At 37.3% G+C, this 26,639-nt stretch overlaps 1 protein-coding gene and 1 long non-coding RNA gene across 3 annotated transcripts in view; both read left to right on the forward strand.

The window, feature by feature from the left end:
* The window catches only part of LOC107596975 (uncharacterized), a 39,687-nt gene extending 24,512 nt beyond the window's left edge, over nt 1-15,175 (forward strand). Inside the window, exons 2-3 of the long non-coding RNA XR_001610421.1 lie at nt 12,302-12,433; nt 14,985-15,175. This is a non-coding gene — a long non-coding RNA (uncharacterized lncRNA). The remainder of the gene's footprint in view (nt 1-12,301; nt 12,434-14,984) is intronic.
* Nucleotides 15,176-15,498: 323 nt separating this feature from the next.
* LOC107596974 (multiple epidermal growth factor-like domains protein 11) overlaps nt 15,499-26,639 on the forward strand; it is a 104,300-nt gene continuing 93,159 nt past the window's right edge. For both annotated transcript variants that reach the window (XM_016287857.1, XM_016287856.1), the window contains exons 1-3: nt 15,499-15,627; nt 21,051-21,152; nt 21,681-21,781. In XM_016287857.1, coding sequence (XP_016143343.1) covers nt 15,512-15,627; nt 21,051-21,152; nt 21,681-21,781 — 319 coding nt within the window. In that variant the 5' untranslated portion in view covers nt 15,499-15,511. The remainder of the gene's footprint in view (nt 15,628-21,050; nt 21,153-21,680; nt 21,782-26,639) is intronic.

Here is a 26,639-nt window from a genome sequence, read left to right on the forward strand (position 1 = left end):
GTGTTCAGTTGACTCTAGTCTTGTACATGCATGCTTTAGAATTCCTCTTGTTAAGCCACTCCTGAACCACAGACAACGTCAGAGGCGTCTTACCTGGGCTAAGGAGAAGAAGAACTGGACTGTTGTCCTGTGGTCCAAAGTCCTCTTTTCAGATGAGAGCAAGTTTTGTATTTCATTTGGAAACCAAGGTCCTAGAGTCTGGAGGAAGGGTGGAGAAGCTCATAGCCCAAGTTGCTTGAAGTCCAGTGTTAAGTGGAATCAGCAGTTTTTCACTCTTTTGCAGTTTATAATGTAGCTATCCTTAAATGAAAACATTCTACAAAGTTGTTAATCAAAAAAGTGCATGATAAATAAAGATATTGTCGAATGTATCTCTGAAGGGAATTTACTGTCTTCAGAAAAGTTTCGATGGCATTTTCATTTGATCTGATAAAGAAGCGTTCATGAGCGGAGCGTTCATTACTCCAGTCTTCAGTGTCACATGATCCTTCAGAAATCATTCTAATATGCTGATTTGCTGATTATCAATATTTAAAACAGTTGAGTAAATTTTTGAGTAAATTAATAGAAAGATCCAAAGATCAGCATTTATCTGAAATAAAAAGATTTTGTAACATTATACACTATTCCATTCAGTATAATTTGTATTATTTTGTTTGGGAAAGAAATTATAGAAATGAATACTTTTACGTGCACAACAGGCTTGGCCAGCTGACCAATCAGAGCAAAGTAGGCTTATGGAAGGGAGGGGTTTGCTCCGAACTTGCTTGGAACGAATCATTTCGAAATCATTGGCAAATGAAAATATTAAATGTATATTGTCTAGGGCGGGGTATCGAGTTCGATACTTTTTAGGCACCGATCGAATTGCCTCGGTACCATCGAGTATCGAAAAACGTCTCGTCGTTCGGTACCAAATTTCGATACCTAAGGGGTTAATCTCATCAGCGTCAGTGAGCCAATAAGCCTGCAGCGCTAGCCGGTGTGTTCGACTAGAGGCGCGGCGCAGATCAATCATCCGCGAGAGCGATTCGAAAGCGCGCGGAGCAGTCTGCTCTCTTTAGCTCTCGTGGTACTGTAATACACCGATCGGTCTGCACAGTCGGTCCGCGTCAAGTCGAACACACCCAGAGAGTGGCGCACACATGATGCTGTAGTGTGAATGCGTCCCAGCCCCCTTAGATGTAAGGCTACATTTACACTGGTGCGTTTGTTCTAAAATGAAAACTATCCTCATCGTACTGGCGTTTCCACTGCATTTCAAGTCGGCTTTCCACTATCTCCGACAAACGACAAGCGACAGACCGGTCATTCATTTCCAATGGAGAGTAGCGCGGGAGCTGCGTGGAGTTCCGATCATATGCAGATGTCCATTCATACTAATGTTACACGACCGAAAGCACGTGTTATGTGACCATTCATGCAAACTGTAGCATCATGCTACATAAGACAATAAATAAGATTTATATTCTGCTTTTACTCAAAACTCCCTTTAAACCACCATCGAGTATTTGTAATAACTTCCGATTGTTTTTCCTACGTCACGAAAATAGGTAAATCTGGCCCTGCCATCTGATGTGTGTTTTGGCCATGTAATGTTGCTGAAATTAAATATGTTATTACCTCGGAGTCAGAGCAGCGATCATGGAAGAGAGAACACAAGCAGACAGCACTGGAAGCTGCTAATGCTCATCAGTAAATCAGTGGAAAATAAATAGAAATCATGATTCTGTCTGAGCTATGCGTTTTAAAACAAACACTAACTAGTGTAAATGTAGCCTAACAGATGTGTAAACTGAAGACTATTTGAGCTTTATTAAAACTATTTTGCACTGATTTATTGTGTTGGTTACATTTTGTTCCTTTGTGCAGTGGCTCAGGAGATGAGTCTTTGAGATTGTATAAACATCAACAAGCTGAAAAATAAAACCAAAGTTTTTTTGTTAGATAATGTAATCTTGTTCAAATTGATTTCATAAAATTGGTATCGAAAAAAAGTATCATTCAGGAACCGGTATCGAAGTCAAGGTATCGGTATCGAAAATGTTTGAACGATACCCAGCCCTAATATTCTCGCAACCCTCTACATTGCGAGTAAATCACTCACATATGCGACTAAATCTTACTCTGGGCGACTAAATAATGTCTAACATTAGCCATTGGCTAATAAATTCTTAGATTTTACATGCCAGTATGTGTGTGAGAGGCGTTCAACACAGATTTTCACTCGATAAACACGCTGATTGAGCGCTTGAGAGTTCCGCTCTCCATCAAGCTATCTGTACTATTTGGATGCACTCAATGGATCATGTCATGTACTCAATGGATACGCAGTATGTAGCACGTAGCACACCTGTATTTGACGTACCGTAAACTAGTGTGAAGGCGCACGACTCGCCGTCACTTTACTGATAGAACTGTGTTTCTCACACATGCAAAGAGAGAGAGCGAGAGTCTACATGTAAACCATATTCTATGTTGTATTTTCCTGTCAGAATAACAGGGTTAATTTAGAATTATTCAGCTTTTAAGAACAAGCAGAAGATATGCCAGTTTCTCGGCAGTGGGCGGAGCTAATGCGCGAACAGCTCTCGTTGGTGGGCACTCATCTATTACCGTCCCTGTTTTTATTTCAGCAAATCAGTTCAAGCGAACGCTGACACCGTGATTAATATTCATGAACCCAGCAGATAATAGTAGTAGTATCTTTTAATAATAATTACTATTACCTATGACCAACAATATCTTGTAACGGGGTGAAGAATCACACGACAAGTAATCTCAATCAATACCCTGGAGGGTGGATTTATTGGGGTAATGGGTGCTAGTGAGAAAGGTCCAGGTAGGTGCTCCGGTGCCGTGAGTGCTCTCTTCCGTCTTCCCAGTGCAGAGGGTCCGTGCAGTGCTCCTGCTGCTTTCTGTGGGGAAAAATGAGAAGGCATGTTAGTGCTCAGTCTCATGGAGGAATCTCCTAGATGGCAGGGCTTGCGTGGTTTATGTAGCCGCCGCCTGATGAGGTGCAGCTGTGACCGAGCAGCCTGTGATGATGATGGCCAGGTGCTCCTGGCTTGTTTCCAGGGCGACGCTGATGAAGCTTCGGGACGCTGGTCACAAACACCACCACCAGTCCTAAGTTCTGTTAAAATGACAAATATGCATTAATTCATGGTTACCCAGTTTTAGTTCTAATCACTAGTTCTATCATTAAATAGTGCTTAATTATCATAATATCATAATATAATGCTTGATTGGCTGAAGTTAAGAGTGCACATTCAGTTATTTAAGAAGCTGTTCCATTTTACAAAGATAAGCTGATTGGGTGGAATCATGTGTGTGTGTGTGTGTGTGTGTGTGTGTGTGTGTGTGTACCTACTTAACCATATTTTGAGGACAAATTTGTACCCAAAAGTGAACAAAGTCTGACAAAATCGGCAAAAACCTCAATTTGTGCATGTCCTCATTTGTAAAACTGTTCAAATAAAGTAAGCATTTTAGTCATTTTAACTGAACTTCGGTCTGGTGGTGGTGCTTTTTTGGTCATTCAGTGTTTCTGTTAAAAAAATTGGGGAAAAACTAACAAAATAATAAATAATAATGATACGAATTCTACTAAAAAGAACAATATAAAACGCACCAAGGATTAATGAGCTACTGGATTCATGAATATTAATCAGGTTGTGTGCGTTCGCTCGAACTGATTTGCTGAAATCAAAACAGGGACGATAATAGGTGAGCGCCAGCCAATGAGATTGCCGTTTGCGCATTAGTTCCGCCCACTTGCCGGAGAAACTGGCAGTTCTTAAAAGCTGAAGAATTCCAAAGGAACTCCGTTATTTTGACAGCAAAATACAACAAAGAATATCGTTTACATGTAGCGCGCATAGGTAGCGCGTCAATTCTCTCTCCCTCTCTCGCTGTGTGTGTGTGAAACAAAGCGACGGCGAGTCGTGCGCCTTCACACTAGAGTTTCCGGTACGTTAAATACAGGTGCGTTGCACATCCATTCAGATGAACTGAAAAACAGCACAGATCGCTTGGCGGAGAGTGAAACTCTTGATGCGCTCAGTCAGAGAGTGTTCGGCGGGTGAAAATATATCTGAGCTAAACTTATACATAGCCTCCGACTCACACTGGCGAGTAAAATCTGAGAATTTTTTAGCAATTGGCTAATATTATACATCATTTAGTCGCCCAGAGTGAAGATTTAGTCGCGCATATGCGTGTGATTTACTCGCAATGTAGAGGGTTGAGCCAATGGCGATTATATTGCCAAGGTGTGCGTAGAGGGTTGATTCTGAGAAAATTACAATGTTTTCTGGCCTTAGATGCATTTAAACCCGTTGTAGAGGACTCCAACACAATATTAGGACACTCTAAAATACCATATGACCTTCTATTTAAGAACCACAAAATTATAATGTATGCTATAATATAACATAGGATATTGTTTTTGAGATTTGCTACAGATTGCATTTTACAGCATTATAAAAGGGATAGTGCCCAAGTAAATGAAATGTTTGTCATTATTTACTCACATTCATGTAGTTCCAAACCTCTGACTCTTATTATTAATATTCTGTGGAACATAAAAGAAGATATTTTGAGAAATTCCATTGTCTGCACAATGGAAATCAATAGTAACCAAAACTGTTTAGTTACCAACATTCTACAAGATATCTTCTTTTGTGATAAAAGTTGTACAGATTTAGATGAGTAAGTGAAGATAGAATTGTAATTTTGGGGGTGAATTAACCTTTTAAATTAGTAATGTTTGTTTACCTCAATATTTTAAATTATTGATGATTAATTTTAAATTGATCGTTAGATCACAGAAAAGGTCATTTAAATGTAAAAATGGAGGAAATGAGTGTGCACAATTTAAAAATCCAATAACAGCTTATGTATATCCAATGTAAAACGAGTCCAAAATCTTTGTGATGTTTACTTTTTTGGATATTCATAAATATGCACTGAGGCACTGACATAATTGATGTATATGGATATGAATTCAGAGACCCTCCAAACACAAGTGGTCACTGAAGATGCTTTTTAGATGCACAGTAGTCTCAGTTGTGTGATCGGATAGATGTTAATACGAGAGATAAACATGGCCTAAATTATATTTATTCTCCTGTAAGCCTGCGGCATCCAATGTGCTGCTACCAGGTGTCCTGAGTTAGATGGCTGGAAGCCTTTGATAGCCAATGCAGGAGTAGAGCACACAGCATGACAGGAGAGATAAAGTTTGCATTGTTCTTTGCATAAACAGGTGAAATAAGATCAGCGTGAAAGACCTGTCCCCTCAAACTCAGTTCTGTCTTGGGGTGTAGACTGCGGATAAGGAAAGGTTATAGTGATGAAGGATGGCGTTGAGATTTGCAGGCTGTAACCGGGCTCAGTGGTGGTGCGAGATGCCACATTGTTTGATTTATGAGGGTCATGATGATCAGTGGTTACCACATGAATAATCCATGTCCCCAGAATTAAGTGACCTAGAGCATTCGCTAAATTTCCCCACTGTGTTTTTCAGTTCCATGCTTTCTTATCCACACTTACTTCATTCAGGACGGAGTGCTGCTGATCAAGAGATTCGCTTATCTGTTGACTCTGTTTGTTTGCCCTTTGCAAAATATATATATATTTTTTTTGTATAATAGCATTTGGCTGTCTTTGTAACCAGATTGATAGCGATTGAATGTTTTAAGGCAGAAAATCAGGACAGATTAGTACCTGTTGAACTAATGTGTGTAGATAGCCATTGCTTAGAGGTAAAGGAAGCATGAGCACTTAGGTCCAAACACACACACTGATTCAGATAGAGGAAGGAATTACTTGGCTGCTGCAATTTAACAGACCATGGCACTCTTAATGGTCCATGCTTCCAATTAAGACAAGACAAGGCTATCTTAACAGTTAGATCCTTCAGGTCAATCACATGGTTCCTGTGAGAAAGTCTGTGACCTTTTGGTTGAAAACAGCTTTAGTAATAATAATCAGAGAGAGAGTACCTTATTATTTTTGCTTGAGTTACCACTAGTTACAGCCATATGATTATTTGCCCATCTTATTGTGAATCCACACAGTAGATATGTTTACATGCAGGGCTGAGCTGGAATAAAAAGCTTCATATAAGAACCTCAGATATTATGTTTTCCATTTGCTTCTCAAATAATCCTTTAAATAAATTATTAATTAGTATGTGAAACTTTGAATCTGACTTTCATACAAATGGATTAAAAGATGACTACTCAAGTAATTGGGGTTTAGTTTAAGCAAGATAGAATTTCAGGAAGCTGCTTCTAAATCCCACATTTGTTAAGTAAAGTTAGAAAAATGAGGAGAAAGCTTTCTTGGCATAATTTAAGGCAAACCAGCCAATTATGCACTGGGGTGCCATGCTGAGTTGCCAAAATTCTTTAATCCGCTGACGTTGTTGCTTTCTCGTGACAGGAACACTGACAGGTCTCACAGGCTTCACAGTGCTATGGTAACATTGACACTAAATATGGCTCTTCATATGTGCAGAAAATTGTGAATATGTATGACGCAAATGTATGTAAACATTTTCAGTGGGTCTGCAGGTAGATATAAACAGTACCTTTAGAATCTGAAATCACATTGAATTTAATCTGGATTTACAAAATGTAAACAAAGTCAGGGATATGAAAACAAAGTATAAGTAGTATTGTTAAAAAGACTGAAGTTCAGTAAGATTTCATTTTTTTTGTTTTTATAAATTAATACCTCTATTTATTTAGGACAAATTAAAATGCTAAAATATGACAGTAAAAAAATGTATATTACAGAATATTTCTATTTCAGATAAATGCTGTTTTTTTTAAACATTTCTATTCTTGAAAATCCTTAAAAAATATGTTTTCCACAAAAACCAAAAGCAACATAATTGTTTTCTACACTGATAATAATAAGACCTGTTTCTTGAGCTTCAAATCTGCATATTAGAATGATTTCTGATCATGAGACACTGAATATTATTGTTTTAAATTCAAGAAGTTAAATTTCAGATCTGTTTCTTTTATTTTTTTCTAGCACAAACCACTTGAAATCTGATCTTTTCAATACAATTTTTTCTACTTTCACATGTGCTCCTAATTCAGATACAGGTCTAATGCGACCTCAGTCTGAACAGTCATTTCAGAATTCATGCAACTTTGTCACTCTGATTTGACATTTGTCAATTCTTAGCTGACGGGAGTCAATTGAAAGATTTAACACGTTGGTAGTTCTTTGGTCACTTGGTTACTATGGAAGACAGCTGCCAAGGTACTTTGTGGAGGGACAGTGAGGTGTTACAACTCAAGTATCCAGTGGCGGCTCGTTGGGGGAGGCAGGGGAGGCACAGATTCCCCAAAATTTTGAGGTGAAAATGGGAGGAGGACGATTTAATGTTAATAAAATTCACAATTCATTTCAGTTCATGTCTCGTGTGTATTTTTTTTTTTGTAATTTCACTGCTGTAATAACATGTTACTGAAGTTGGAAAGCGCCACTTTTCTATCGCGAATGTGCCGAATCTGCTGATGTAATTACAACCGCTAATGATAGAGAAGGGTAGGGGGAGGCCGGGGGAGAGCTGAGCTCCGCTGGTCAAAAAATTAGCCAATCAGCATCGAGTGGTCACTTTCAGGGCTGAGGAGTGTGGAGAAAAGAACCCTCGCGAGGGAGGCTAGCCTCCCTTCTGGTATATCAACCAATCATCATAGAGACGTAAATGACGTGCTATTATTGAACGTCTCCCATCTCTTAGTACTTATGATGAGTAGCGATATTGAATATTTGATCGCCAACAGATTTACCAAGCTGTCAAACAGTAGGGGAGCGCGGGGCAAGTTGTAACACGTAGTTTAAATATTTCCACACATGCTAGCATAACCAAATTTACAGCATTTACTAGTTACCATATCAACATTATATATATTAAAAAAAAAGTGCACCAAAATTCAAAAGTCTTTTGAAGATATCGCTGAACATTTATTTTACCATAGTAAAATAATATTTCTGGCTTAAGTACAATAAAGTATTTTATTGACAAAATATTTTAGTTTGTCTTGTATATTTTTTTAATGTGATCAGATAACATTTTAAGCTGTTATATGGTCATGTTACAATGTGCCCCTCAGTTGTTACAATGTACCCCACCTATGGGGCATGTTGTCACATTTCACTTCCAATTTTTGAGAGTAATTAAAGAAAAACGTATACACTGTAATTATGAAACAAGGCGACATATTTGTACTAGACAAGTATGAAATTACTGTGGATAAAAAAATTATACTCTGAACCCCATGTGGATTTACACAATTTGAGAAAGTCAAAGTGTTACTTTTTGCCCCGCTCTCCCCTATATACACAAATAAATAAAAAAAGAAGGGAAAACACGCCTAACTGGGTATAGGCTACAGCAGTTGGCTTAATTAAATGGCACAACAGGCAATTTAATTGTGCCATTTAAAGAGCTCTCTTTTAACACAGACTTTTAAGAAAGGATGGATGTTTGCTTCAAGTGATAGGACAGGTAAGTGAAATTATATTATCTTGCTGTATGTGTGTCGTTTAAGTCTTTAGGTTTTCTGACTAAAAGCAACCAAAAATGTGGCCAAGTATGGTTACCCATACTAGGAATTAGTGCTCTGCATTTAACCCATCCTAAGTGCACACACACAGCAGTGAAGTGAAGCCCCAGAGCAGTGGGCAGCCATTTATGCTGCAGTGCCCGGGGAGCAGTTAGGGGTTCAGTGCCTTGCTTGTATTGAAGGTGGAAGAGAGTGCTGTACATTCACTCCCCCCACCTACAATTCCTGCCAGACTTGAGATTCGAACTCACAACCTTTGGGTTACAAGTCCGACTCTCTAACCATTAGGCCACGACGTCCCCTGACTTTTAAATCGGCAGGGATCCCAGACCAATACAATCGACCAATGCCGCCTCTATTTTAAAACCCACGAGCCGCCACTGCAAGTATCACAGTGACAACAAATAAAACCTGAGGAAAAATTATGTGAGAAAAACTTAAAGTAGCACTCTTCCCCCTCATCCATCTGCGTACAGATTCACTAGCTTTCGCGACACATCACCTTGTAAGTGAACGCGTAAGCACTAACTTCAGTGGCCTTCAGTGGCCTCCAGTGGCACATGCGAGGCAGTCGAGGACTGTGACAGGTTCACACAAATCTGATATTGGACACGTTCAAAAAATATAAATAAAGTGAACAGCCAAACACCAAATCAAATCTGAGCAATAAATCAGAATTGAGCATCAGGCTTACAGTGTAAACGTAGCTGTAACTGGTGCATGTAGTATTAACAAATCTAATCTTGTACATGAAGACAGAAATCATGTGATGGATGGAAACGTGTATAGTACAGTAGAACACTGTGCTTTACTATATATGAAATCAATCACTACTGAAATTCTAAGTATCATGTCAGCGGTTCTAATCTGCGTCTTCGCTCCAACGTCAGCAACCTCTTCAGTTTCTAAATGATTATATGTAAATGGTCAGTAGCTTCTCCTAAATGAGGACAGAAATAAATAACCATTGCATGGTGACATGCTGACATAAACTTAAGATGCGGTCATGACTCCTGTCTGAGTGGATGGGTTGATTTTACTTTATCGTTGAGAGAGCTGCCAGCAGACCCATAACATCACTCACAGAGGGTCTCAGATGCAGGAGGATCAGGGAATTGGTCGGTTAATTGCATTGAGCTCTAATACGTGCATGTCCTGAATCATGTCGATGTCTCCTTTGGTTGACAAGGTGGGAATACAGAGTTGGATTGAGTATTTTAAAGGACTCTTTTTATCTCTCGAGTCTGGATACAGAGCAGTATCACCTGGCACTTTTTTATTATTTACATACCTCAAAGTCTATGAAGACTACTGCATTGTTGTATTCCAAAGCCAAAAATAAGTGCAGCAAGATAAAAGAATCCAAAAGGGAGTTTTAGTTTAATGAAAAGGATCTTTAGTGTGTGAAATGGAGACAATAAAACATGTTGTTCCTATTGTGATGCCAGGCAGGCAGAGGAGACAACAAATACACATTGTGGCCTACCATATTGATCTGAGTTTTAGGTTATTGTTCTATGTCCACAGACTCATTAATGAGAAGTAAAATGGTATGGCTTCATATTTCAGTATCACGGTCTTGGGTGAAATACTTTTAGTTACCCATTTGTTTCATGGTTGTCATGTAATACTACAACCATCGAAATACATGGCAGCAGAACAAAGCCTAATGCATTCTCTCATTTCACTAACACTAAGCTGATTGTCTGAGAGGTTTTATTCAAAGATTAATCTTGAAGTGTGATGGAGGTTTAGTGTTTTAAACAAATACAACCTCTCTAATAGTAGAGATGCATGATATTAAAATGTCAGTACTGTTCAGCCGATTAATTGTTGTCATGTTATGCTTGATTATGATAAATGGCCGATATTAAAATTTGATATGGTTCTGTCTAAATAAAAATAAAATACTGAAAACTAAAATGAGTCATTTTAAATGCTACAAGGCATCAGGACATCAAAATCTAATGCTGGCTGATACCGATAAATTAAAAGCTATATCATAATATTGGCATATAACCTACAATACCATTCAAAAATTTGGGGTCGGTGCAATTTCTTTTAAAGAAATTAATACTTTTATTTAGCAAGGATGCATTAAATGTATCAAAAGTGACAGTAAAGATATCTAGGTGTTGCAAAAAAAAAGCATCTCAAATGTTATTCTTTTTAACTTCCAGGAATTCTGGACAAAAATGTATCATGGTTTTCACAAAAATATTAAGCAGCAAAACTGTTTTAGATAATATTAGGAAATGTTTCTTGAGTATCAAATCAGTATATTAGAATGATTTCTGAAGGATCATGTGACACTGAAGACTGGAATAATGACTGCTGAAAATTCAGCTTTGCAGTCACAAGAAATAAATTACATTTGAAAATATATTAAAATAGAAAAACTGTAACTGCATTTTGTTAAAATAAATAGAGCTTCGGTGAGCATAAAAGACTTTCCAAATAATTTATCCATTCAACACTGTGATGCTGAAAATGTAAATCGATATATGCGAGTGGATTTGTGATAGCAAGATACAGTCATACTACGTACAGTGTTCAGTTGTATTATTTACAGAGTTAGCTTCTTTCACATGGAAATTCCACTTTCGGTTCAATCTAACTCTCACCTTTCATTCAGTTAGCTTTCAATTACACACTTCATTATGCTCTGTAATGAGTCTGTAATGTGATGTGCCTATACATTCCACCCTGAGGGCCTCGTTGGGGTAATATATGCAATCCCATTTTGCACCCTTAGGCTTGTTGCCACCAATAAACAGAAGAATTCAGAGCATCATTTGTTTGTAGAATTTCCCTTCGGGATTCTAAAGAATACTTCTTATGTAAATCCAACAGAACATGAGTCGTGGATTATTGCACCTCCGTCACATCTTAGTATCTTCAAACTGCGTGTTTCTCAGTGATGCTCCACGGACTGCTTAGACAGACAAACAAGACCCAGTAGCTTTTAGAGGCTGACTGCTGAACTTTTCAGCTTGTAGACAGAACAGCGGTGGAAGAGGTCACTTCCAGACAGCCTGTCCCCTCCAGTGTGCTTCCAGCTCGTCTTCCTGCTCTTGTTCCACTCCGTGTACTCGCCTCGGGCTTTCTGCCCAGCCTCTTCTGAATCTGAAGGAGAAGGAGAATAAATAATGAATCTCGATGACAGCGAGGAAACAGAATCTTTTGTTTGCACCCGCAGTGTTATTTTTCTCATCTTTTTCTGAACCCCACGTAGATGACCCAAGGCCCGACTCAAGCATAATGAAGATCCACGTAATGAGGCTGAGGAATACGAGGCCCCTAGTTAGACCCGAGCTGTCGGCACGGCGGTACTTGTCATTGTGTCGTTAATGGCCATGAATAGCTTGTTCTCCTTTTGCTATTGTTGAGAATGCTCTCGTGGCGCTTGCGGGGCGATGAGAGGCTTTGTCTCTCCATGCACTTAAAGTAATGCACACTCTCACCCTTGTGTGTTGCACCCGATGTTGCATCCCCTCCAAACTGGAAGTGCGGTTTAGATTTAATATCGGGGATTTAGCAGCTGTTGCATTGGGGAGCTCCTAATGCTCGAGTCAGTTCCCCAAGTGTCCCTTTTCCTCAATCTTTTCATTCTCTTTTGTCATTTAGACCTTTTCCCTGCTCTCTTGTGCTCTCTTGTTCTGAAGTTGAACACTAACTGTTTCTTCTCTCTCTTTCTCAATACCCAGGTGCCCTCTCTTTGCTTTGAGCCTGATTATCGGTCTGTCTGGTCTCCAGCTCTTTTGGTCTGGTTGTCTGGTTCGGGCGAGCAGTGATCTTCCACAGCAGACATCTCCAGGGATTGTAGCACGTGGTCTGAGGTGAGTCTGACTGGGATCCATCGCCTTTGCTCCTGTCGCTCCTCATTCGCAATCACCATTATGCTGGTCGGATCCATGCAGCTTTAATTCTTAGAAATCAGTGTTCATTAGAGTCACCTGCACTTCAAGAGGAAACACAGAATAATTTGATGTCAGATGCCTCATTATGGTACTCCTACTTCTAAGCCATGACAAAAGTACAATCTTTTTCATGCTCAAGAACCACCGCAAGTCTATGGGGATAACAGAGAGCCGCAGATGCATTTTGATTAAAGGCTAAGTGATCTTACGGTGCAAATCAGTGATTCATTATACATGGAATTCATTACAGAAGAAGTGTAAGTGATCATCCCTTAAAACTTATTGCTTTTGCCATCCATATATGTTTATAGCAGACATTCTACATTAACTCCTATAATTTGGATGTCAGCTAGTGTTGTCAATAACTGCAATAGTGTTGTTTTAAAATTGGACTGTGTTAAATGGTTAGCAGGACAAATCAACAGCCACTTGGTATCCTGCAATTGGTTTTTGCTCCTACTTTAAAGAGCTGTTTCTACCTAACCTAGTTTCAACGTATACTACATTTAAAAAGTTTGAGCTCTGTAAGATTTTTTTAATATTTATGCAAGTCTGATATGCTTACAGAGGCTGCATTTATCAAAACCACTGTTAAAACAACTGTAATATTATGAAATATTATTACAATTTAATTTGTTTTCTGTTTTAATATTTCTTAAAATGTAATTAATTATTGTAATGGCAAAGCTACATTTTCAGCAGCCATAACTCCAGTCTATTTTAACATGCTAATTAGAATATGCTTAATTGGTGCTCAAAAACTATTCTTATTATTTTCACAGTTGAAATCACAGTTGTGCTGCTTAATATTTTTGTGGAAACCGTAATATTTTTTGCTCAAGATTGTTTCATGAACAGAAAGTTCAAAATAACTTTCTTTACTGTGTCTTTACTGTGTGAATTTTGGTTAATTTAATTCATACATGTTCAAACCTTTTTTTAATCTTTTGAGGCTCACTCTGTTCTGTGTGATTTCTACAGACTTTCAAAACCATTGTGACAGCATAGAAACACACAGTTCAGTAAACGACTGTAACATTGACAGTGTTTCTTGGATTTTATTTATGAATAAATTACCAATAAAGAGGTCTTAGACTAGGTTCCTAAAGTTTCCTGCTTATGTGGTTGTGTCTCAGTTGAAATCAGTTCTGCGGTACACTTGTAAAGGTTCTAGCAATTACGGTTCTGACCAATCATAAGAGGATTTATAAAGGTTTTACATCTTTTAAGTTATTGTACATTTCAAAGTCTATGCAAGCATGCAAAATGTACATATCCACCTATCTAGGAATACAGATGAAACCAGTGTGCTTCATTTTAACTTCCAAGCTGTCATTTTAGTGATTCACTATAGGGAACAGCTGTTTGTACAGCTGAGCAGAACATCATAACAGATTTCCTCTAATAGAGATGTCTTACAGCTGCAGTCTTGGTGTGGAATGATACAAAGCCTTCAATGGGTGACTGTAAATTAACCTTTTTACAGAAATGAACATGACTTCAGTCTCTGCCTTTGAATGAACTGTTATATAGTGTAAGTGAAATCGATATTGATTTTCTCTCACACAAGAATAACCTGTGAAGACCTTTCAATGGTCTCAGATTGGCAAGTGAGTGAAGCGAATTTTATTAGACACATCATGCAGATCATTAACAGATCAGGTATATGGTCCAAACAAAGCGCAATATCATAAAAATGTCACAAACACACTCACTTGCGCCTCGTTAACGGTTGTAATAGTGCTTCTTTTCTGATCATATACATTAGAGTTGCCTAGAATCAAGCAAACTGTTGTTCTTGTGTCCTTCTGCGATACCCCCTGCTGTTTAACATAATCAGTGCTTTCACGCTTCGCTGGCCCATGCTTGAGCAGCGTGTCTTTCACGTGCCCTTCTACATCTGTCTCTGTCATGTCAATTCATCACACACATGCTCATCTCCCATCATGTTGTCTAATGAAATATCTTGACAGTTTAAACAAACGGTTCACCCTGTGTGGTCTTAAAGAGTCCTTCATCACTGTCAGGGGACTAATGTCTTGTGCTAAGTGTTACAGAACATACACAGTCACACAAATATGTGTAAATATATAATGTGCATAAAGACCAGATGAGTGAATCCCACAATATTTGGACATTTGGAGATTATTAAGAAAATATTGTGTAAAAAAAAAAAAAAGGTTTGTAAACATCTAATTTGTTTTAATTAAATTGTATTAGTCTATATCACACCATTATATCAGCCATCTGCCACCACACTTTGGTTATTCACCCATTTCGGTCAGCTGATAACAAAGACTCACGGTCACACGCTTATCGAATTCCTGTAACATTTCTTGATATTATTCTTAAAAAGTAATTTCTTTTCACTGCACTTCCAAGAATGCTCCAAGGGCTCCAGTTCAGAAGAATGATAAAGGACAAAAAGTGTCCTTGTCTCTTTCTCTCTCACTCTCTCTCTTTTTCTCAGGAGGAGTCATGGGGCCGGTACGGGCCTACCCATTAGCCCTGCCTGTGCTGGCTGTTCTGGGCCTCATTATCAGCGCATGGAGCCTCAACCCAGATGACCCCAATGTCTGCAGTCACTGGGAGAGGTGAGAGAGGGTCACTCTCCTGTGTTAAACTCTGTTTTACCTTCCGTTTATCCATAGCAGGATTCACACAGCGTAGTTATTCCTCTCCGACATGCCAGAAGGATGTTTTGGTCAAAAGAGGATTTTAACTTAACGGAGAAGTGGTTTATGTCTGTGTGATTGTTTGAGTTTTAATGGATTGTGACAATGTTATCGGTAATAAAATAATAATGGCTGTAATAAATGAATGAATCAATTAATACTTTTTTTTAATTCATTTATTTGCTGTACAAAAATTGCACATTGTATAGCTACTTAATGAGAAATAATAATTTCTCATTAAGTACTACTTAATGAGTACTACTACTACTGAAAGTATTGGTCTCTTTCTCTCTCACTCTCTCTCTTTTTCTCAGGAGGAGTCATGGGGCCGGTACGGGCCTACCCATTAGCCCTGCCTGTGCTGGCTGTTCTGGGCCTCATTATCAGCGCATGGAGCCTCAACCCAGATGACCCCAATGTCTGCAGTCACTGGGAGAGGTGAGAGAGGGTCACTCTCCTGTGTTAAACTCTGTTTTAGCTTCCGTTTATCCATAGCAGGATTCACACAGCGTAGTTATTCCTCTCCGACATGCCAGAAGGATGTTTTGGTCAAAAGAGGATTTTAACTTAACGGAGAAGTGGTTTATGTCTGTGTGATTGTTTTAGTTTTAATGGATTGTGACAATGTTATCGGTAATAAAATAATAATGGCTGTAATAAATGAATGAATCAATTAATACTTTTTTTAAATTCATTTATTTGCTGTACAAAAATTGCACATTGTATAGATACTTAATGAGAAATAATAATTTCTCATTAAGTACTACTTAATGAGTACTACTACTACTGAAAGTATTATTGCAAAAAATAAATTATACAATTTAATAATAACAATTAAGTATAAATTATATAATTACATTTTAAACTTTCAGAACTATGTTGTGATGCTGCTCACTGGCTTCTCATAATTTAACATCGTTCAACTACAGCCAAGCTACTATTTTTAAAAAGTAGTATAAATTAACTATAAAATGTTAGAGTGACTGCATCTAACTTGAACAGATACATTTACAGCAAATACACTAGAATACACCCTAGTTTATGTAACTACTTTCAGAACTATGTTGTGATGCTGCTCACTGGCTTCTCATAATTTAACATCGTTCAACTACAGCCAAGCTACTATTTTGAAAAAGTAGTATAAATTAACTATAAAATGTTAGAGTGACTGCATCTAACTTGAACAGATACATTTACAGCAAATACACTAGAATACACCCTAGTTTATGTAACTGAGTTGAATAACATAGCACTGAGCATTTCATTTAATATTTAGTGAATTGGTGAGTTGTTTTGAATCAGTTCATGTATTCGAACAGTCCAAACAAACTGATTGACTAGAATGCATTGGACTTTCCAATGCTTCATCTGACAGAAAGGAAAAGCTGTACTGTATGTATTCTCATACCCTTCTATACATTGCCAATACAACAATTGAATGTGATGTTAAATACGACTTACTGTGTTTGTCAAGCTACCTGCTACTTGCTGAAAAAATGCTTATTACTAAAAAAATAGGACGCTATTTTGAACAATTAGGCTATAGAAAAATGTAGTCAAGTTAGTACTATAAGAAGTGAGGCTACTAACTTAACATTTTTAATTTTTTTGTATCTTAGTTTTTCAAAATAGTGTTGATTTTATGTCAAGTTAATGTCCAGTGTCAAGTTAGGTGAATCCCCAACACTGATTGCTGAAATAAAAGGTTGTTTTGTAATAGATGCATACTTGTCAGAATGAAACCGAATATTTGAATGGATATTTGATGAAAATGTAGTGGATAACAGTGGATAAACTTTTGTTCTGTATAAGGTGGGATGTAAGTGGTTTACGGGCTGTTTGGATTAGTCGAAAAACACAAACAATGTGCAGTTCTGTTCAGTTATCTCAGAGATTTAGGGGATTTACATTTGTTTGTTCCTGTATTGACTGTATTCACTTTTAATGGCACAGCTAAAGCGATGTAAAGGATTGTGTTTGGGAGTGTTGATCTGGTTACACTTGCCTACAGGTATTAGGTTCAGTCACTAAACTCACAAAACAATATTGATGTTCTTATTATTAACCTTGTAGTGTGAGGTGAGAGAGGGTCACTCTCCTGTGTTAAACTCTGTTTTACCTTCCGTTTATCCATAGCAGGATTCACACAGCGTAGTTATTCCTCTCCGACATGCCAGAAGGATGTTTTGGTCAAAAGAGGATTTTAACTTAACGGAGAAGTGGTTTATGTCTGTGTGATTGTTTGAGTTTTAATGGATTGTGACAATGTTATCGGTAATAAAATAATAATGGCTGTAATAAATGAATGAATCAATTAATACTTTTTTTTAATTCATTTATTTGCTGTACAAAAATTGCACATTGTATAGCTACTTAATGAGAAATAATAATTTCTCATTAAGTACTACTTAATGAGTACTACTACTACTGAAAGTATTATTGCAAAAAATAAATTATACAATTTAATAATAACAATTAAGTATAAATTATATAATTACATTTTAAACTTTCAGAACTATGTTGTGATGCTGCTCACTGGCTTCTCATAATTTAACATCGTTCAACTACAGCCAAGCTACTATTTTTAAAAAGTAGTATAAATTAACTATAAAATGTTAGAGTGACTGCATCTAACTTGAACAGATACATTTACAGCAAATACACTAGAATACACCCTAGTTTATGTAACTAAGTTGAATAACATAGCACTGAGCATTTCATTTAATATTTAGTGAATTGGTGAGTTGTTTTGAATCAGTTCATGTATTCGAACAGTCCAAACAAACTGATTGACTAGAATGCATTGGACTTTCCAATGCTTCATCTGACAGAAAGGAAAAGCTGTACTGTATGTATTCTCATACCCTTCTATACATTGCCAATACAACAATTGAATGTGATGTTAAATACGACTTACTGTGTTTGTCAAGCTACCTGCTACTTGCTGAAAAAATGCTTATTACTAAAAAAATAGGACGCTATTTTGAACAATTAGGCTATAGAAAAATGTAGTCAAGTTAGTACTATAAGAAGTGAGGCTACTAACTTAACATTTTTAATTTTTTTGTATCTTAGTTTTTCAAAATAGTGTTGATTTTATGTCAAGTTAATGTCCAGTGTCAAGTTAGGTGAATCCCCAACACTGATTGCTGAAATAAAAGGTTGTTTTGTAATAGATGCATACTTGTCAGAATGAAACCGAATATTTGAATGGATATTTGATGAAAATGTAGTGGATAACAGTGGATAAACTTTTGTTCTGTATAAGGTGGGATGTAAGTGGTTTACGGGCTGTTTGGATTAGTCGAAAAACACAAACAATGTGCAGTTCTGTTCAGTTATCTCAGAGATTTAGGGGATTTACATTTGTTTGTTCCTGTATTGACTGTATTCACTTTTAATGGCACAGCTAAAGCGATGTAAAGGATTGTGTTTGGGAGTGTTGATCTGGTTACACTTGCCTACAGGTATTAGGTTCAGTCACTAAACTCACAAAACAATATTGATGTTCTTATTATTAACCTTGTAGTGTGTGTGTGTGTGTGTGTGTGTGTGTGTGTGTGTGTGTGTGTGAGGGAGGGAGGGAGGGAGGGAGGGAGCGAGAGTAAGGATAAGTTGCTCAAATAAAGCAGGCAGAACAGCATCCAGTTGACCAGAACAATCTGTTTTGACTGAACCTATTGCCTGAAAAAGTATTGTTTGTAAAGGGTGTTATCAGTTATGACAAATAAGCAGGAGCAATTGCCTCTGCAGAGAGGAGGACAGAGGGCTGCAGAGATGAATGAGTTTTAGTATTGCTTCCCTGAAAGGGAATATTTCGGAGCTTTAATGTCATTTTGTTGGCAACAGTTTTGTAATGTTTTTTCAAGGAAGTTCAGACAACACATCTTGTTTTTCTAGATTTACTGTAGTTTTGGAAGGGAAGTATTATGCTAGTCTTGTTATTAGAGATAACAAGTTGTTTTGAACTTCAAGCAAAATAGTTGGATACTTGTCTGAATATTACAGTTGAGTATTTTATGGTTTTGTTTCTTTGGATACAGTACCTTCACGGTACAGTTAATTATAGACTTGAGACCAGCAAATTCTTTGTCTCTCTGCAGCATAATCATGTTTGGGCAATTTCAGGTAGGGGTCCCCACGGCAAGTTGTCACTTTTTACTCTAGTGACTATATCTTGGGGTAGGTTTATTTCTGTATATGCAAATACGTAAATGTACAAAAAGGCTCAAACTTTGCACTGTTAATGCCCAGGACCAAAGATGGTACTCATAGAGTGCAGGAGTATTGAACTTATTTATTGAGTTATTTTTGCTGCTTTAGGCCTTGAACGGTTAAATACACACACTTGTATGTGTCAAAATGCTTGTCTTTGCAAGTATCCTCGTAAACACAGTAGGTCTTAAGTGAAAGCAAACAGCTGAGAAAGAAAACACATGTGTAACACTATATTGGATCTGGGAAGCTCTTAAAGTGACAGCAGTTTAATATTCCTGCTGTCTCATTCATGTTAATCAAACAATAAAAGAGAGAAAATCTCACTGCTCTTGACTAAATCACTTTTGTAGTTTTAATAAGAAGACATATATATTTAGTTTACACAGTGAAAAATATGCAGCGTTTTTTTATACATTAGATTACATTATACAATGTATGTAGCTTTTCTTATTTATTTGTTAATGTTTTTTCAAGGAAGTTCAGACAACACATCTTGTTTTTCTAGATTTACTGTAGTTTTGGAAGGGAAGTATTATGCTAGTCTTGTTATTAGAGATAACAAGTTGTTTTGAACTTCAAGCAAAATAGTTGGATACTTGTCTGAATATTACAGTTGAGTATTTTATGGTTTTGTTTCTTTGGATACAGTACCTTCACGGTACAGTTAATTATAGACTTGAGACCAGCAAATTCTTTGTCTCTCTGCAGCATAATCATGTTTGGGCAATTTCAGGTAGGGGTCCCCACGGCAAGTTGTCACTTTTTACTCTAGTGACTATATCTTGGGGTAGGTTTATTTCTGTATATGCAAATACGTAAATGTACAAAAAGGCTCAAACTTTGCACTGTTAATGCCCAGGACCAAAGATGGTACTCATAGAGTGCAGGAGTATTGAACTTATTTATTGAGTTATTTTTGCTGCTTTAGGCCTTGAACGGTTAAATACACACACTTGTATGTGTCAAAATGCTTGTCTTTGCAAGTATCCTCGTAAACACAGTAGGTCTTAAGTGAAAGCAAACAGCTGAGAAAGAAAACACATGTGTAACACTATATTGGATCTGGGAAGCTCTTAAAGTGACAGCAGTTTAATATTCCTGCTGTCTCATTCATGTTAATCAAACAATAAAAGAGAGAAAATCTCACTGCTCTTGACTAAATCACTTTTGTAGTTTTAATAAGAAGACATATATATTTAGTTTACACAGTGAAAAATATGCAGCGTTTTTTTATACATTAGATTACATTATACAATGTATGTAGCTTTTCTTATTTATTTGTTCTACTGTAGTTTTTTGTCCTATTGCTTATAATTAGTTTCTTATTTAATAACTGACTGTTTACTAGTATTCAGTGAGCTTGATTTTTATTTTTATTTTTAGTTAGGCTAGTATTAGTTTTTTTGTGACATTGACACTGGTAACAAGAATTATGAAATTTATATGATATCATATAGGATGTATTTAAAGCAAAAATATCTATATTGTGATATATATTGTTACCGTGAAATAAAATGACTCATACCATGATATAAGATTCTTGTCATATCGCCCATTACCCTCAGTAATATTATTTTTATTGGGACATATATCAAACTCAGATTCTCAGATTTACATTTCTTCTTGGTCTTTTTCTCTCTTAGCTATGCAGTGACTGTTCAGGAGTCCTACGCTCATCCTTTTGACCAGATCTACTACACCAGGTGCACCGACATCCTCAATTGGTTTAAATGCACCAGACACAGGTGAGCATGACCCTGACCTTTGAACTACAGTTGTCACAATTCCACTCCATGGCAACAAGCAGCACTCTCCTACTAGACACATAAAAATCAAGGTGCCGGTGTGCCAGTGTCTTTATTACCAAGTGTTAATGTTACCAACCGTGATTGTAGTGGTCAGAGTCGGGATGGAAATGGCAGTTTGACTGTCATCCGACATTACATTGGTTTTAATTGCTGCATTAAAGACTTTATCATCAGTGTTCCAGCTAAAAGCTGTGGGTTCAATGAGTCACTGTGCTGCAGTGTTGCATTCAGAGGCATGTTGTCCTTCACTGAACATGAAAACTTTTCCTTAACTCACTTTAATTATGTTTATTTCTCCCCTTTCCACCTCTAGGGTGTAGCTTGGATTAGACACAAATAGAAAAGCTAATGGTAGCCAGGTGCACACTATAATGTCTTTGTGTCTCTGCCCTTGTGGAGTTCACCTGCCAGGTTATTGATGATCATGCTTTCTCTTGATTGTTTGTGTACGTGTTTGCATCTCAGGACCAGCTACAAGACAGCTTATCGGCGCGGGGTGAGGACCATGTACCGTCGGCGTTCTCAATGCTGCCCTGGCTACTTCGAGAGTGGAGACTTGTGTGTCCGTGAGTGTCTTTCATATTTCGCTCGCTTATTTCCTCTTAAATCAGCACAGTTCAATTTCTCTTTCTTGCAAGTGGTTATGAGCACAATAAAAGCATTCATCTGCTTGAGCGATGTCCTCTTAAGCCTTGAACCCCGCTCCTTTCTCTGGAGGCATTCATCAAAATCTCAGCCATCTTTAAGGCATTTTTGCAACTGCATATTCTAGGCATAATTTGTGCCTTTCATTACTGGTCCTACTCATATTGGGTTTGTTCATATTTTCAGTTTTAACACTGCCAGTACGCCATTACAATGACGTTAATAGCATTCAGTTATCGCTCATTTTTAGAAAAAAGAATCTTGAGTGATTCACTGCAAATACATTGTCCTAATTCCTCCCGTTCTGGAGATAACACGCTAATTAAGGAAATAACAACTTTCCCTTGCTGTGGTCTGAATGATAGATTTTAGCGATTATTTTATGAGCAGTGAATGTCAAAAATGTCAGTGTTTATACTAGTTTATTGTCTTTTGGCGCTGCCAAGACTGTAAATGCGTGTTTTGTTTCTCAGGATTGGTTATTGTGTAGGCCAGACTCATTATTCTTTAATGTGTTTTAATCACGAGTGAGCGAATCCTGTCAGTCAGCTCAGACCTTTGGCTCGCACGGTTCAGCGGTTGTTTGACAATATGCAAAAATCTCTGCATGAAAGGACCTTGCACAGGACCGTGTCAAGGTGATGAGGTAAATGACAGTCTTACCGAGCTCCAGGGAGAGGATAAAAATCAGCACACGTAGCTTAAGAGCAAATGGGATTTGATGCCCTCACAGCTACTCGGCATTATTAACAAGAGGGAGGGATGGGCTTTATGATGGATGTCTGTTTCTGGATGGATGGCTAACTATGGACAGCTATGTCTGCATGAAACTAATACCTGTGGTCATGTTTTTAGGCTTTAAGTATGTAAGGTTATGATCAGTGTTGGGGGTAACGCATTACAAGTAACACGAGTTGCGTAATCAGATTACTTTTTTCAAGTAACTAGTAAAGTAATGCATTACTTTTTAATTTACAAGAGAATATCTGAGTTACTTTTTCAAATAAGTAACGCAAGTTACTTTTTTTTCTCCCAATTTATTGATTGACAGCTCTCCTGTCCCCATGTTGAGAGAAATCAGAAGATGTTACTGTAGTTCTATAATAAATATGAATATGCATTAATTCATCTCACTCACACACACAAAAAAAACACAGATTCAGTATTCCTCAAAATGAATAAAAAATAATGCAACTCAGAATATGACGTAAACAACACAAATATCCTTTATGTATTTAATCCCATTCTATTAACTAATGTCTTTGCTTCTGACCTTCGATGATCCAGTTCAACCATACTAATAAGCAAAAATTACTCTAGACAAACATTTGTGTATCTTTTTTTATTGCTGAAGTGTGTTGAAATGTCTTCTTCTGCATTCTACTGTACGGACGTAAATTTACTTTCCCTTCAGCCTGAGGCTTATTCATTTCACTTTTGGTGTGAAAAGGCTTTTATATTTGCCAAAAATAGAATTTGTTTATTTTAAAAACAAACAACCAAGCCCTGTCCAGATTTAAAAAGTAACGCAAAAGTAACATAACGCATTATTTTCCATAAAAAGTAACTAAGTAATGTAATTAGTAACTTTTTTATGGAGTAAAGCAATATTGTAATGCATTACTTTTAAAAGTAACTTTCCCCAACACTGGTTATGATAAATGTATTCAGTCTCAACTCAGTGTCCACTACTAAAGCATCTTGACGTTAATAAGCATAATGTCATGTAATTCTTCAGCCTGTGCGTTTTAGATGGACTCTCGTGAGAATGAAAGAAATTAACAGCCTATATTAAGTCGTGATATGGGCTGCTGTGATATTCAGCTCTGCAGGAATCATAAAACTACTTCAGTTCAATGTTATGAAGAGAAGAGGATGAGCTGCAGACGGTGTGGACGGTTGAAATGCTGATTACTAACCTGCGATGCTGCTAAATTAATTCACACTAATTCATAATTAATTTTCATTTTAATTTCACCGTATCAAAGAGAATTTTACACTTTACCATAGAACGAGCCATGAGACCCAGCAGTTGTTTTGCTGTCGTCGTGTCACAGGGACCTAACGGGCATTGTCAGTCTTTGTAGTTTGATTTAAAAGCCTATTTACATATGCCACAGAAAACACTTTTTATGATCCAAGGACATTTTTAATTTTACAGTTTCACACCTCGCTCACATGACAGCAGGTATTGAGCAATTTGATATTTCAGGCAGTTATTTAATTGATATATTTGCTCACACGGCTTCTCTTTTTAGCTTTGAAAGGATTAATTCATCCAAAAATGAAAACTCTGTCATTTACTCACCATCATGCTTTCACCACCTGTTTATTTCTTTGGTGGGACATAATAATAGAGTTATTTACAGCACAATGTCCAATGTCCACTTTTTTCCCTACTTTTTGATTTTCTACTTATATAATATAATATAATATAATATTTAATGGAAGAGAGCAGCATGAGCATTCTTCAAGGTTTTTCATTTTGAATTGCAGAGAAATAAGAAAATAAATAAAGGTGTAGAACAACTTGAGTGTGAGTAAATGAAGATGCAATTTTTATTTTGGGGTTCACTATTCTTGTTATAATTAAAATAATTGACCAAATGACCAAATCCTCTTGAATGTTTGTGAATGGAATTAATAATATTGAACAATAAGTGCCAAAAGAGAATAATACATGCATTGTAACCCTCTTGTAAATCAACAGCTTGTTCACCAGATGTTGTTCTTTCTTTTCTAAAGGTCATTGTGGAAAGGAGGAGGTTTCAACAATGACCTTTAGTAACAGGAATTTTTTTTATGGCTGAATGTGAGTGACCATGGTCTGTTGAAGATAAAGTTGATCTCATGTTTCTGTCCTTATTGAGTGGGATTGTGTCCAGCTCTGTCTGTAGCCTGAAGGCACTGCTAACAACCATGGGATTAGGTGCAGCTGGGATAGGGATCAGTTTTGACATTGTCTGGTGGTCTGAGTGGGAGAAGGCAATGACAATAATCAATAATGTTCTCATTACCACACAATAGCTGCAACAATTTCATGTTAACAGTTGTTGCTGTAATGGAACCACACCATCTGTGGAGAAGATGGTAGGCATAATTTTTTCCCCCTCAGTGACCTCATGGTATGTTTATTGCCTCTGTGCTGTTTAAAACGTGGGTGAACATGGAGTTGACCAAAATATACTTTATAAAACGGGTAGTTCCAAGTCTGATTGGTAAAATAGATAAAATCAGTTGTTTGTGCACAAAGATGCTACCTAACATGCAACCTTTTAGGCTAATTACTTGGCGGAAGAATTGTTTATTGTGAATATTAAAGGGATAGTTCACCCAAAAATAAAAATTCTATCTTTAATTACTCGCCCTCATGTCATTCCAAACCCGTAAGACCTTCGTTCATCTTCAGAACACAAATCAATATATTTTTGATGAAATCCGAGAGCTTTCTGACCCTGCATAGACAGCAAAGAAACTACCACATTCAAGGCCCAAAAAGTTAGTAAGGACATCGTTAAAATATTCCCAGTGACATCAGTGATTCAACCTTAATTTTATGAAGCTACGAGAATACTTTTTGTGCGCAAAGAAAACAAAAATAACAACTTTATTCAACAAGTTCTTCTGTTCCGTGTCAGTCTTTGACGTGCGTTCACAAGAGTACCATGTTTTCTTTGAGCACAAATAGTATTCTCTAGGGTTGGGTACCGAACTCGGTACTTTTAAGGGTACCGACCGAATTGCATCGGTACTACCGAGTACCGATTCACGTTAAATCAATTGGTGCCAAATTTCAGTACCTGAGAACGCATCTGGGCGCATACGCTACAGAGAAAGAAAGAGAGACTCTGTGACATGATGTCGCCCCTGCAACTCGTTCAAACAACACACAGGGCAAACCGAAATGTTCTGAAGTGTGGTTACATTTCTAGGGCCATATGGTTTCTGCGAAAATGCGGACGGGATCAGTCCATTCATAAAAACGTAAGCACGGAATGCCACAGAATTCGTCAATTTTGGATGAATAAATCAAAAGTAGCCACTGCCACTTAATTCGAATCGCGATATGAACTAGTGTCTGTGAATATTAAAATGCAAAAAGACGGTTTAAATATGAATCCTGCATGTTCCGCTTGCCTCTGTATGTATGAATGGCGGAAAAGCGGTTTTGTTTACCACACAAATACTGAAGCACGCGTAACGCTCGCGGTGATTTTCGGCCTCTGCGCCTCACTATACAATGGCATGAACACAAAAACTTAATCCCCAGAGCTGCTGTGAGAGTCACTTCACGAGAATTTTACCGTTTCATTTGAGAAAACTAGCATCATCATACTGTATACACACAGAAACGTCATGCCAACCTGTCAAAATAAAAGTACAGTTTAACATGTAACAGAAATATATTACTCTTGTATTACTTTTGTACAGTATAATATACATCTTTAAATATTGCATTTTCTATCAAAGAAAGAAAAAGTTTGTAGGGCCCTATTGTTCAAATTGTTGAAATTGAGACTTTTGGACTTATTTTTTCACTGAAATAAATGTTTTTGTTTCTACACAGAGAGTAAAGTATCGAAAAAAGGTACCGTTGGGTACCAGCACCGAAATTCAGGTACCGGTACCGTACCGGTTAAAATGTGAACGGTACCCAACCCTAATATTCTCGTAGCTTAGTAAAATTACGGTTGAACCACTGATGTCACATGGACTATTTTAATGTTGTCCTTAGAACCTTTCTGGGCCTTGAATGTGGTAGCTAGCTCCGTTGCTGTC

Source organism: Sinocyclocheilus grahami, unplaced genomic scaffold (assembly GCF_001515645.1).
Source record: "Sinocyclocheilus grahami isolate Dianchi unplaced genomic scaffold, SAMN03320097.WGS_v1.1 scaffold225.1, whole genome shotgun sequence".
Taxonomy (NCBI): domain Eukaryota; kingdom Metazoa; phylum Chordata; class Actinopteri; order Cypriniformes; family Cyprinidae; genus Sinocyclocheilus; species Sinocyclocheilus grahami.